The sequence below is a fragment of the Anneissia japonica genome, unplaced genomic scaffold, assembly GCF_011630105.1.
Source record: "Anneissia japonica isolate Jap-2015-1 unplaced genomic scaffold, ASM1163010v1 scaffold685_len2926416_cov193, whole genome shotgun sequence".
Lineage (NCBI taxonomy): Eukaryota > Metazoa > Echinodermata > Crinoidea > Comatulida > Comatulidae > Anneissia > Anneissia japonica.
In genome coordinates, this window is record NW_022692922.1 from 2879353 (window position 1) to 2894897 (window position 15545).

At 34.4% G+C, this 15545-nt stretch overlaps 1 protein-coding gene across 1 annotated transcript in view; it reads right to left on the reverse strand.

The window, feature by feature from the left end:
- Positions 1-1780: 1780 nt before the first annotated feature.
- LOC117100547 (vacuolar protein 8-like) overlaps positions 1781-15545 on the reverse strand; it is a gene marked incomplete at its 5' end in the record, with an annotated part of 21459 nt that continues 7694 nt past the window's right edge. The window contains 9 exon segments of the mRNA XM_033240317.1: positions 1781-3375; positions 4281-4406; positions 9829-9963; positions 10500-10614; positions 10728-10853; positions 11560-11693; positions 12558-12603; positions 13492-13700; positions 15331-15453. Of these exon segments, the coding sequence (XP_033096208.1) occupies positions 3248-3375; positions 4281-4406; positions 9829-9963; positions 10500-10614; positions 10728-10853; positions 11560-11693; positions 12558-12603; positions 13492-13700; positions 15331-15453 (1142 nt within the window).

Here is a 15545-nt window from a genome sequence, read left to right on the forward strand (position 1 = left end):
TTTCTAGAGCTCATGTGGGCAGTATAGAGGTAGATCTAAAAAACCTTGTGAGGGCAGTATAATATAGGCAGTAGAGCAAGAAGGATCTGTCAATCAGCCAAGTGTTTTTAGAGCTCGTTGGAGCTATAAATATTATAATATAAGGCCTGTGAGCAGTGGTGGCACCAGAAATTACCCAACAGTGGATGATAAAGTAATTTTCTATAGCAATCAGAGGAAAGCAGTAATAACCCTGGTGCATGGAAAAACATTCACAAGATAAATTTTCTTTTTTAAAATTCCCTTTTAAATCTAATAAAGTGCTTAACACCTCAGCACCCTCTTCCTCCACCAGCTGGAGCTGCCACCATTGGTGGCTGGGGTGGGACAGACATGGACCTCCTGTTGCAGGACGCCACAACAAGGTCGTCTGATCAAAAATTAAAAAAATAATTTGCCTATCCAAATAACATTCTGATTGTCAATCCCTGGTATTGTGGAGTAAAATTCACTATTTGGACCATACCAAGCCATAAAAACTCCCCTTCAATATGGCCAAGGCTCTACTGTAGTTCACCCTTGGTTTGGACCCCTCTGTTGGACGTGTCGGACCCCTTGTCAGCAAATTTCTGGAGCCACCACTGGCTGCCGTAAAACTCTCAACCAATTAAATCAAAGATATCAACTGGAGCTGGAGCACACTACAAAGTTCAAAACAAATAATGTAGAGTAATCCACAATTTATTTATTACAATTAAACACTTAACAAATAAATATACAAAACCGGTCAATACTTTGATTATCACAGCCAATCGGCAAGCATAGCTACACAATTGCATTTTAAAAACTTATTATTTAACACTTTTCAGTGCAGGTTACAAGGTGACAATGGTATAAAAACTGAATGAATGAACTGGTTTTAGTGCTGTATGCATACAGTATGCTTTAATTACGGTATAATCTGTATGTGCTAAGTACTGTATCAGCAAAATGTCCATCATGAAAATAAAGGCCACGTGAATTGCAAAAGCTACCCTACATTTCATTAAAAAAAAAAAAATAGCCTGGATTTTATGACTACATTAAATAATCAACCTCAGTGCCGAGCATAGTACAGTAATAATAATATTATAAGAATATCTTTTTTATGATAGAAGCAAAAAAGTGTTATGGCAGTGATATGGAACAGATTTTAATCTGTTTATATATCATCTTTGCCTTTGTGCTGTTTTGTAATTTATTGTATGTTTATTTGGCAAGCAGGTACTTAGAGGATTTTGTTGGGCTCCCAGCCCATGGTGTCCTTTTGGCACACCTCTGGCCATTTCCTGATTTGTGATTTTTGTGCCGAATATGTAATAAATATATAAATACATACATCATATGACCTGACACATGTGAGAATAATTAACAAGATGGTTAATGATTTTAATATTAATTATTAATATTCACACATTCAACAATTACCTTTAAATTATATGTGACCTTTCAGAGATTCTACATAATAAATTATTCTCAAGATAGAAAAGGTTTTTATAAATGTTATCCTAGCTTATGACAGATAATCCACTTTTGATTCCAAAATTATTATACAATGTTAAAATGTTTTTTACCACACCTTACTCATACAAGTATTATTTACACAGCCTTATCATAAAACATCAGTTGTAGATTATATACCTGTTTACATTTTTACGTTGTAGTTATTGCTGAAAAAATATGTTGAGTTAAATTTCATATTTATATTATATATATATATACATATAAACTTATACACATCTAGATGTGTATAAGATAACTTGTTTATATGTATACAGTATATTAAGTTCGTGATTAATTAATATTTTGCTCTGTTAAAATAATTATAAAGTTAAAACATGAGTATTAAATATCTGAATCTTGATATGAAAAATTCCCCAATTCAAGGTGGAAATCATTTGCTTTCCTGAAAAAAAAAAACATTTTTATAACTAAAACTTAGAAAAGTTGCAATTTATAATCAAACATTTGAAATAGGTAGCAAGCTTCAGTAACAATAAATATTAAAAACACAATCACATTCACTATTAAATGTTATCACAATATTAAGATACTGCAAGTTTATGAATAAATGGTGTAAACACTAACAATCCGAGGTATTTAAAGGTTTACCTGTTTTGTCAGTGTATATGCTTTTTCATGTTTAAAAGGTGTTTTTGAGAGAAAGTTTAATGTGGAAGGTAATACAGTATAGATAAAATATAAGACCAATATCAATACATTGCACACACAACACACCACAGCACAATACCTCATCCTAAATCATCTCAGTATTACAAACTTTATATTAAATGGTGAATTAAAAAATGTACATTACGAATATGGTTAACACAAACCAGATATGACACTATCTCAACTCATCACAGACTTACACACACCCCCACCCACACACACAGAAAAACTATGGTATTAACATCACAACTTTATTGCTATGTTACACTCCCTGGAAAATTTTTCTACAAACTGTAGCCTGGATGGTTTTAATATGCAATTTCTTTCTGGACTGGTCATTCAACTTGTTAATACCATATCACATGATAGTGTCATCTCAATGTCGACCAAGTTTTACGTAACAGAAAGAAGATGGTCTAAACAGCATCTGAGAAAACCAACCTCAATCATGTGACTAAATAATTTAAACCTGATAAGTTTCATAACCTTTAACCCTGGATGAATTCCATGTATATTGCTTGCTTCATATAACAACTCCTTCAATAAATAACTATGAAATTGTTTACTAAACTACATGTATTCATAATTATTTACAGTTATTTTATAAACATATCACATATTGCTATAAATAATACTACAGTTGACCATTAAAAGAAAATGATTTGTCTCCCAAAATGTGAGACATTATTATCATTACATTAAATACTTAGTACTAAAAATCAAAAGACAAGTAACTTAATATTAAAAACAAATTTAAGACTTGAAGCATACACACCTACACACACTGAGCAGCATAAACAAGCAAGAGATTTGATCTATAGCAAAAAGTATTTTGTACATAGCTAGTGTGGGATTCATCTCCTTCCAAGTCAGTCTTCATCTGGCACCTATAGTAGTACATACAAAAACCTAACAGAACAGTTTTAAAACACTTAATATATATATACAAATAGAAGACTAATGACACTATTATTTTACACTGTGTCACTTAATGAGAGGTTTTTTTCGTCACCAATAGGCTGTGTTTCTTCTGTTCCGCTTAAAAAGCACATCCTCTTTAACCCTGCTCCTCTAGCACCGTAGCTGCCAGGTCCTTGATATGTCCTGGCAGTGATGGTATAACATGGAGTTTTCTCACCTGGCCTGGCAAATTACTATCACGGAAGGAAGTCCTAAATGATTCATCTTAGAAAATGAAATAAAAAACATATTTATTTATTTATTTATTAAACATACATAGGCAGACAAGTTGGTAATGCCGTTTAATACAATAATGGTCCTGTAAAGATAAAATATATTATATAATTTCATACCGTAATTCTTTAAATTGTTTATATGGCTTTTGGAAGTGTCAAAAAAGAAGAGAGCATCAATAGACACAGACCTTGGGTGTCTTAATCCCTTTTTGCAATATGCCACCACCTTAGTCAATATGGATTTTGTCATCACAAAAGAGGTCAAATTTTGAAAAATTGAGAATTTATATTGGGTACAGTAGGTTAACTTTACATAATTCAAAATTTTCCAAAAATTAAAACTTGTCATAGTTACTTATGACATATTAGATATAATATTATGGATTTTAAAAGGGTGATTTTGGACAACTGGCAGTCCATTGCCCACAATGTGTAGCGTTCAATCTTGCCTTTCCATCATTATGAATAGACATGATTCAGGCATACTGTATGTACTAAAAACTATCACAATGTGTAACAATTAATGGAGGAAATCCTTAGAAAAACCAGTGAGTGGTAGCAAGTGTCAGATTATTTGGAATTTTACTCAAAGGATTATGAGATTTAAGGTTTTAAATAACACATTTTAAAAGGCAAAGCAAGGATGAGGATTAGCTCAATCGGCCTTTAGGGAAAAAACATACAACAGAGAAAAATATTCAAATTTGTCTGTTAAAAACTGTGCCCTCCACATGCTACGCTCACCATTTAGCCCTGGGTACAGCATCTTGTTATTAAGGAAGTGGACATGCCCACCGTGGCAAGGTATTGCGATTGCAGATTCACACAAATTTAAGGTTTCTTGAAACATCTGCTTTGGACTAAGCACCACTGTAAAATTGACAAATCATTTACCTTTCAGTAACTGAACACATGTCCATAGTGCAATGTGGACGAAGTTAGTGTCTTTGCTTCGTAGGAATCGCTCCAAATATTTCAGTAGTCCAAGTATGTTTGTTCTCAAGAGTTCTGAAGGAATATCTGAATATGAAAGCAAAGATAATTAATGAAACCTTTATGTAGAGTTTTTTTTAACTAAATTTCACGCATGGTATATGATGCTTACCGTCCCAAAACTAGCATCAGTGACCAAATAATTGACTTTTTATATTCTTATTCTCCACTTTATAAGCTTTAAAATGATGGGTCATTTACTGGAATTGACTTTGCCAAACTTATGAGTAAAAGTATTAAAGCTTCTAGTAGTAAAGTGTACAAAACTGCCACATTCTTAAGGTAATTACTCATTTGCTTGTTTTGAAATGGCAAGCCTCATATGTGTTCTCTGTCATCCTAGTGTACTAATGTTATTTGAAATGGATATGAGGGCCTGTACACGACCGAACAAATGTCGATAATACTCCCTTCCTTTTTCAGATAAGAGCCTGAACATCCAATATCGGATAATTGTTAGAAAGAAGTTTAATACTGCATACCATAGTGCCACCTCAAAGAGGTTATAAGAAAATGGCAATGTCAATAGCGCAACCCCAATCACCACAAAACATACTGAACTCCAAACAAATAAGTTTTGTTGTACATTGTACGCTAGTAATATTCCCGCTGTTTGTAAAATATAAGTTGGTAGATAGATAAGAGAGGTCCAATGAGAATGAAATTCATCATCTAACCAAAGAGCAATTATTGGCAAAAGTGCATTTCGCAGCAAACTTGAGCAAGTATACACCACTAGTCCCAACAACATTAACGGATCTTTCAATATCAGCATGAAGCTATGAATCAGCGCGGGTTCACATTCCTTCTCCTGTTCATCAAATGGTTCATAAGTATCATTTTGATGATCATTCGTGACAGCAACACGTAAGCTTGCAAAGTATATAATTATACAAATTGTTATCAGTATTGTTATTGGTAGAAAAGTCCAAGTTTGCCCAAATCGGTTGTAAATCAGCCCAGCATATGGAGGCCCAAACAATTTAAGATTATATAAAATTTGAAGAGCAGCAATCAAATTAAATCTAACATGAATATCTGAAACTGGACCCAAAACTGATGATATTCCTGATATGGTCCAACAGCAAAGAGAAATACCTTGAAAAATGTCACCAAAAATGTATCCGTAAATGCTTCTTGAGAAAGCAAACAAGAATGTCTGAACCATAAGTGAAATCATCCCGACAAACAACGGTTTCTCTGTGCCAAACACATCAGTGATATTGGCAAGTACAGGACTCAGTAAAATAGATACTATATTGGGAGTTGCAAATAAAAACATAACTTCTGCAGTTCTCGACAGATCCAGCGTAGCATTGTGGAATGTATACATTCCATTAACTTCTACTATCCCCAGCAGCTTGGGCACTATTGGAACGATGGCTGACATCAAGGTGAACTGAATTGCAATCGCCAGAAAGACAAACAGAACTTTTAGATAAAGTTCTCCAAAATTTTTTGCCTTGTTATTAGTTTCCATGCTGATAGGTAACTATGTCCAGGATGTTAAATATGGGAGGAGATCAAACTGACTCAGGCATCTAGGACTGAAATGTATTGAGCCGAAAAGCACAAGTCCCTTTTTGACTTTTGTCAGCCTTGAGCCATTGTAAATACTTTTTTAGATTTAAGGACCATTTTTCACAGTGAACAGCATTTTGAACTGGAACAAAAGGGAAAGTCTTAGATAATACTGCCTCAATTCACTGCTGAGCAAAAGGTCAATTCTCTTTCTTCATAAGCATTACTCACGTGTAAAGAATATAAAGGACATTGCAACACTGGAGTTTGCTTTCACTTCAAAGAATTATGAATAAACTTATAGGGTAGCTACATCCCCCATAAATGTTCCTTAATAAAATATTTAAGTACCGGTATATAATTGATATGATCACCACTCGTTTTAACACTGCCAGATCTTTATAGGTCAGAATGATGGTTTTGCAGCATTGCCAAATCAATGTATGGTTTTGGTTGTTGCTTTTTTCTTTGTCTCTTCTTCATCTCATCTCATGATATTGTCTTTTATGATGTTTTCTTGTTATTTCTATGATGTTGTCTTACTGATTTTTTACGATGTTGTCTTGCTGTTTTTTATAATGTTGTCTTGCTGTATTTTTATGATGTTGTCTTGCTGTTCCTTTTTTTTGTTGTTTGTTTCTTTTAAATTCAACATTATTACTGGTCATTTATTTAAAATGCATAGAAATCTACTATTATGCACTATACAAGTCTACAACTATAACCATTAAGAACACCAAATAATACAGAAAACAAATATTAAAAATTACATTCTGTGACCTTGATCTTTGACTTTACAGTTTTTAAATTTATTCAAAGTATGGATCCAAAGAATAAATGTTTGCGTAATCCTTATATAAGTTCCTGTGAAGTTGACTCTGAACTTTTCAACCCAAAATTTAATCACCTCTTGAACAATATGTACCACTCGAAATGGATAGGGTAGGAGCATAGGAGTATTTTTGGTGTGAATCACACGAAGGATAACCCACTAAGTCCAAAGACTTGTTTCCAGTGGGGTCCTTCTGGTGGTGAATTGGGCAGTACACTGGGAGGCAATCCCCTACCGTACTCTTTTCTGAAGAGTGTACTGCATTCTTTAACATGCACATGGGCTTTAATGCACAGTACCAATAGCTTAAACATCTCATCTGAAAGACAGTGTGCTATTTTTCAATGCATTCCAGCCCTCCAGCCGAAACGCAAGGAGAGCAGCGTTGAGAATTGAACCAGGGACCTAGAGATCCCCATGGTTCAGCACACACATAGTGGCTACCACTAGTTAAGCCAACTGAGCTAAGCTGCTCTCTTAACTTTACTATCTTTTATGATGATCCTGTCTTTTTGCATAATCCTAACAAATAAAACATAGAAACAAACAGCGTTGAATAGCCTGCTTGGTGGAGGTTAAATAAGTTTGAAATAACTTCTAAATGTGTCCACAATACCAAACATTATGTGACAAATATGTGTGATGTGCCCATACATGGGCATAGATGGTGATGTCATGGGGGGGGGGGGAGGCAGGGATGGTGATTTCATAGGTGGTGAAAAAAAAACAGTTATTTGTCAGATAAAATTTTATAGTGTGAATAGATGTTAATGAATATGCAAGGATCCCAAGTTGAAGAAATAATTTCTGGGAGATCTAAAGTGGCTGATCTAGGAACTGAAAATAGAGGTTCAAGTTCAAAGTAATTGAGACCACTAAAATCTTGAGGTCTATAGTGAACTAAAAACAACAAACATTTGAGATGTTTATTGGAAATGCACTTCAGCATGCTGTTCTCTTCAATAACTAGCACAGCATGCCATAAAACTTTTTATAAAACTTGTTACCCTCATTAGTAAACCATACTCTAATAGTAACCCACCTCAATATTCAATTTATAATGACCCACTCTCTCAGAATTTGTGACAACCTTCACCTTCCTCTACCCAAACTTACTTTACTCCAACACAATATTCGATATAGTGGTTCCAAACTTTTTAATGAACTCCCCCTTGAAATTATATCGGCCCCTTCCAGGAAAATTTTCTCTTTTAAGGTCAAGAAATATCTCTTATCTAAATATGTTTAAATCTAATCAAATCAAAGTTTATTTTTCGAATACCCTTATTATAATATTGACAAATTTTTGCTTAATCATTTCTCCACTTCCCCCATCTGCTCCGTGTTGTATCCGTATTTTGTACTTGTTTCGTTTATGAATTTATTTCAATGAAATTTATGCTTTCGTAATTATATGGGTCGCTCGCTACAAGTGCTACTTGATAAACGGTCTTCCTTTTTGTCATTTGGCGTATACTTTTTTTTTTAATGAAATCCGGTTGTTTATGTTTTTCATTTGTTATCATATTGTGTGATAAAATAAATGTTTATTTGAATTGAATTGAATATCAGTGGCGTATCTAGAGGGTGCACAGAGAATGCATTCCCCCTAAAAAACACCCGGGCCTCCCCCCCATTAAAAATGTTTGATGCAAAAAATCACACATAAGCAGATAAATATCACATCATATCACCTTATTTTGTGAGCTGGCACCCCTTCACTTACACATCTAGCTCCCACTTCACCTTCATGCCGTCTCCCCGCACCCCTCCCCCCCCCAAAAATTTCAAGACTGCTAAATACACCACTGTCTAATAGTAACCCGCTGGGGTTGCCAAAAATTCACACACAATTATAGAATACAGATTACAGTCTAATCTAGATTTTGCCTTACAGATGGTTTTTAATTTTGTTTCTTTTATTATACCTATGGAAAACTGTGCATGAGTACTGTATATTGTTTTGAGGCACTCTATTAGTAACACACTCTCTAATTGTATGTAACCCTCTCTAAAACCAAACAAAGGAAAAGTGACCTTGGGTTTCTATTAGTTTTACAATACCACTTTCACTGATGCCTACAATACATTGTGGCGCCACTTGAACGTGAGAAGGGACTAGCCATGCTACCCTGCTGTTAAAAAAACAACACTTGAGTTATTGTGATTGCATTCTATTTCATTATATTGTGGTCTAAAAGAAACAATTTTGAAATAATAAATATCATAAAGTTTCATATAATCTATTATGACAGGATGCAAACGGACCAGATGTCAAACCAGACAAGGTGGCAAACAGGGTCAGGAGCAGTAGTGTCACGCTCGGGCAGCGATGGGGGGGGGGCCCCCCAGGCACGAGGGGCATGACATATTAGATGTAAAAAATAATCATAGTGTCATTTAATGGGCCCCAATAGTTTCAAACAGTAAAAGCTGGGTTCTGATGTTTGACATTGTTTCTGATTCTGTGATAATTCTACTTTGCATTGTGTATATGTTATTAAAACATGTTTTGTTTTTCACTAAAATATTCTCTGAATTTATTTTACACCTACATAGAGTACAGGCCTACTGTAGGCCTATACCTGTTCCAAAAGTTGGTCTATGTAACCTATGTTGGTTTGCCATAAAATTGTCTGCAACATTTTATTAGTCATGGACCATTCTATGTTCTCTGACAATGCAGTTAACAGTTCATAAATGCCATAAGCTCTGAGCGCGAGGGGGCCTTCACCCCCTTAACCCGACCGGGGGCCCTACGCGGCCCCCTAGCTCCATCGTCTTGCTTGCTCCGCCTGCAAACTTAACGCCCCCCTTTTATTAGGGCCCCAATAACAGTCACCGCCAGGGCCCACAAACTCTGTAACACCACTGGTCAGGTGGAAACCAAGCCAGGTGCAAACCTAGGCCATGTTGAAAAACAGGCCAGGTGGCAAACAGGGCTAGGCAGCAAACTGGTCTATGTGTCATAGTATTTTCTTTTTAAAAAAACTTTGATTTTGCCATTTTTGTTGTGGTAATACTGGTTTCCTAAAATGAAATAAAGCATACTTATTTTTCTCCAATATTGCATTTGGTATTTTATGCTATACTTACCTAATAATGCTACTTGGCCGATGATACCTGCGCTGTTGTATTGCACCTCAGAGTGTGGAGAGCTGACAGCTAAGTTGATGAGTCGACCAAAGAACCGACCTGAGTGGCTATTCAACAGTTTCTGCTTAGCGTCATCTGTAATCATACAATTAAACAACAGGTAAAACATAGTGAATAAAATTCTCATTTCACAAACAAATAAGTAGTTGCACTCTCAGTAGGTTATGCACTGTACTCTAACAGGCAAAATGAATGGAAGACACATTTTATACTATGAATTATTCATAGATTCATCAGAACAAAATCTTGACAAGCCAGGCTAAACCTATCGCCCTGGTAGTCTAGCACTACAGTATGAAGTATGACAAACTATTGTCTTAAGGCTAAGGGGATCAGCGTCAATTTAGCAGTACTCCGGTCCCCCTCTCTGGCTCCACCTCTGATTTAAGATCCATTGACAAAAGTCAGAAGAGTAAATTTACAAATGCATTAAGGCAAATTAAACTGCCACATTGCTTTGAACAATGCAATGATACTGTGGAGAAATACTGCCTACCGGTTTGTGTTGATTTCATACTGAAGCGGTTTTAATACCAAGTCAGTCCACTGAATGATTATAATTTATATAGAAAGTAAACAATTCAATCTTAGAATAAATCAACAATACTCACCATCGCTTGATATAACTGCCAGTGCTGCTGTTACTTCTGTCTGAACTGATGCTGGTGATGTACTCTGCATAAAAGTATTAACTAAACTCTCCAAACCACCAGAACTCAGAATTGTCTGCCAATAAGTTACAAATGATCATGTTACAACAGACAAAGAAAAACCAGCAATTTCTAAAATAAAATTTACTATATATATATTACAGGTACTGTTTGTAAAATGTTCATTACCTTAATGTGGTCTCCTGCAGCTAAGTTACGTAGCGTACCAGCAGCGTGACAGTGTACTTCCCATATCATTGGTTCATACAGTAGTCTGCAAAGCTCTTTCAGGAAACCCTCTTGTACAATTGGGGTCTGTTAGAATGAAATTGATAAGAAAGTAGATGATTGCATAGTGAAGATGAATGGATTAAATCATTGTAGACATACATACAAGGAAAGATGGTTTACCTGTCAAGTCTCATGAATTATTCATGATTCTCATGCTTCATGATCAAAATTTATGTCACATGCCTACTTGATATTTTCTTGGCATTATGTATATATGGTAAGTATAATAATGGTAAGTAGTTAATCTAGGTATACCAATTGACATTTATTTACATAAACTTGGAATAGTGGGATAGCTGTGTTGGAAAGCCAGATGAAATTACTTGTAACATTTACAAAATTACCTATATACTGTTTACAAAAATATAATGTATCCCAACTGTTTATGTTCTATATTTGTATGTTGTTGAAGTAGTGTGTGTTTGGAGTGGTTTGAGTGTGACTGTTGCATTTGTGGTTGGTTTAATTATCTATGCGAATTAATGGAATCAGGCCTCAACCACAGCCTGTAGTTAGCAATCAAAAATAGGAGATAAGCTAAATGCAAGCGGTCTACATTTAATTACTGAAATATTATTCATTCATTTGTAATATTCAATTCTTTCATTTGTAATATTCAATTCTTTCATTTTTTTCTATTTGTCCATTTTTTTTTTCTATTTTGTCATATATCATTTCATGAATAGTTAATTTCCCCTGAATCTAGCTAGGCTTTGTTAAAATATTTTACCTCATTTTGCCTGTGAATAGAGAGGTTGCGTACAGCCGCCACTGCTGCTGACAGAGTGTCCTTTTGACTGGTCTTGATAATCCTGAGTAAAGGAGGAAGTGATCCTAATTCTACAATAGCTACCTGGTTAGATTCTGTGAAAAAACCCAAATAAATGATTTACTAAGAGTAGGGAAAGCAGCACAACATTTTGCTTTGACAATTTCAATGCAGCCGTGATTTTTCAACCATTTTTCTTGTTTGTATAAAGGTTAACTTCAGATTTGAATTGGATGCTTGGCTGTGATTGGATGAGTGGGTACTCATCCAATCATATACGGTGATACGGTTAAATTTGTGTATGTGTTGAAACGTGTATGTTTCTTGTTGAATAAACTGTACTAAATAAAAAATAAATATAGATTCAATTCAAAGGAATGGGAATCGGCAAAGAAAAGGGTATAACTCTACATTTGAATTGGATGCTTGACTTTGATTGGAGGTAGTACTAGTTATTGAATGGTGTTGGATACTATTGAATTTAGTGCATGGATATGTTTCTTGTTGTATAAATTGTACTAAAAAAATATAGATTCATTTTAAAGAAATTAGAAAGGGCAAAGAAACAGGAGAGGGTATATAAATAATTTCACTCAGCACTTTGCAATATAACTTTGCTACCAACAAAAATGAGGGTTGTAGGCTGGCAAAAACCCACAGGAGTATTGCATTTATTTGGAAAATTTTGACAAGCTTCCAAATGGCCCAACTTATGGATTTTCCAGGAACTCATAGCTCATAATTTTGTGGCTAAGGTATTTGTGGAGAAAAAACTGCTGATTAAATTTTTCAAAATCTTATTGAAATTTAATGACCTTAAGTTACTATAAGAAATTAAAAAGTATATGCCTAGTTGTAATTATTATGCTTTTGGTACACCATGTGGGCATATGCTACAAATCTCAATATTGGTGCTACAGGTATTTGGTTCTGAGAATATTAAATATGTCATTACTTACCATCGGAGGCTAAATTCCGCAGAGCAAAGCAGGCTTGACATTTCACCTTTAAAACAAGATTATTTTTTTTTTAGATTATAGTTTTGGAAACAGAAGAGGTCAAAAAGTTGGCATGATTGTCAATGTTCACACATTCATTCATTGGGTGACGAAGTTTAATAATACTGCTCCTCATCTTGTACAATCTATCTCAGAATGCTTGGCTACGTTCAGATCTTAGAGATACGCGAGGCATATCTAACGCCAGGCATATGTTAATCTGTGGCATAACTTGCAAGATGTCCAGACTGGGCGATTAACGAACACTAGCCAGCTAGTATTCATGTGAAATATTTTTATTCATAATCGCACATTTTTTTCCTGTTTACAGCTAGACTTACTATGATTGGTCAATTTCTGGTCAAGTTCAAAATCATTGATGACTTATCGTATGTCTGTGATTGCGCGTAACTGCTGGCTTTTGCCACACCGCATATAACGTTATGCTAGCGTAACACATTGTGTCTGAACATTGCTCTTGTTGAACTAGTACCAAACTCAGACTAGCATTGAATTATGATCTCTTATAGCAATTGCGACACCCGCAATTAACAACTGGGTGTAAAAGCTCACCAACAGTAGTCGAAAAGTAATCAATTTACTTTACCATCTTTATTACTCCCAATTACCACGGATTCCAATCCCAACTAATTCCACAGGAACTGACTGGCTGATATCAGTCAACAAGGTCCATCCACCAGAGACCTAGTACCATTTGACCTCCCGTTCAAAAGTTTTTGTGTCTGATTTGGTCTGAATGCTGGTTGGTTGCGATCGGGAGTAATCAGTTCTGGATTACCACCGACTATCACAACCAATCGTAAAGGAGTGTAGTCTCTACTAAATTACAAGAGCACTTACTACCAATAAAAATTAGAAATGATTGTTAACAAACCTTATCAACTGGTGAATCCAGCAGACGTATTAATGAACGTAAAACTTTGTGGTTTCCTTCCTTGCTAACATGTTTACGATGGCTTTCATCCACTGCTAGATTACTGAGGGCAGCAGAGCAGTAATATTGCACATCAGTGTCATCTGAGCTTAGTAGCGCCACAAAAACTGGAATCGCTCCAGCTGACACTAGAGCTTGCCGGTTAGCATCTGTAAAATATAATAAACATGAAGGTAATTTATTGGAATACATTGAGTGGATGGTAATTGCCAGTCAATACCAGGTTTTAAATCCTAGTGTCGGGATATTTACTTACCAACTCACTTTTGCTTGAAAAATGTAAGAGACTATTATAAAAATTCTTTTAAATGGCAATGTGCTATTTTTTTTTTAAAGGATTAAGTGATACAATAAAATCTTCAATTTAAAAGTAACTTTAAGTCAATCAATGTTATAGATCTTTGATTTTTGTAATTGTGTATTTTCACTGCATTTGTTTTTACTTAAATGTTTTTGACTTTGTATTTTATTTTAAATTTTAACTTTGTTCTGAGGGCCTCAAGGGATTGGGCCACTCTAGATAAATATTGTGAATAAATAAATAGATAATTAAAATAAATAATAAACCAAGTAAACAATATTATAAATTAGTTAACATTCCTATGTTTAATTGTACTATGTGCCATTTTACAAGATTTTTCTATTGTCTTTTAATCAGTGTTGGTTGTATGATGATAACCATATTATTTATTATGTTAATATAATATTAATAACCATCCACCAGGGCAATTAAAAAAAAAATTAATTAAAAAAAATATCTTTGGCAAAGCACAAGGACATCAAATTAACAATATTTTTTTTTCAATTCTGTTAAAATGAATAAAAGAGTAAATCACAAAATCATGACATAGTCACCAATTACCATATGAAATTGAAAATAGCTGACAACCTACTGTGTAACTACTAAGCCAAGAGAGGGATTTTAAGCTTTACTCTACATCAACATTTATACACATTATAGACCAAGTTTTGCAAAAGCTGTCATCTCACCAACAGATAAATTATCATTAATTTGACAGTCTAAGCAACTTACTGTTTAAATTTGCTTAAAATAGACACTGATCAAACTGCATACTGACAAATAGATAACACTATTCCAAATAAATAAAATTATATCACTTTTGACTCAATTCTGCTTCAGTACTTTATATTGTATAGCAGCAAATTAGACTGGCGTTACTTTGACATGAGGACAGATCAGCAACCAAATTAAAATGAATGTACTTCTTAACTTTAATGTGATTCTTTTCGTTTAGCACTTAAAAGTATATTCTAAAAATTATTTATGCGGTTTCCTCAACCAGTTTCCATTTTGTACCATCTTTTGGGAATATTTTGAGCGCATATCGAAGTGCAGGCAGACAACAGCCTACGTTTATTTCAGTTGCAATAAAACAATTAAATTAGGCTAACTGTGGGTAAACTAGAACAAAACAATTAATTCAAAATAGAGGAAGAGGAATTATTTGTAGGCTAACAACTTAAATGGAAAACATTCACAGTATCTCTCAAAGAAGAATTAGAATTGTACAACTACAGTGTTTTTACAGACTGTTTAAACTATATAATTCCTTTAAGCACAAGTTACAGCTTTAACAATATTTAATTTCCATCCACATTAATTTTTCATGTCTCATTTTTTTTTATAGCACATGTATTATTATATAATGTTTAAATTTCATTTTTATTTGTATCTATGTATAACCCTAAGATAGAACAACCCTATTTTGACCCAGGCTTCTGTGTGGTAAAGATGAAGTATAATTCTTGAATACATACCTATATGCGTCAGATTGAGGAGTGCCCCGGCAGCATTTCGCCGGACACGGATATCTTGTGATTTGGCTAAGACTAACAAGGGTTTTACACCACCATTCACAACAATCTCTCGTTTGTTAATATCTAATAAAAATGAAAGTAACTTTGGATGAAATGTAGCATAAAACATATATGTTAACATAAAGTGGAGCTAAAGAAAATTCTAGAAAGCATAT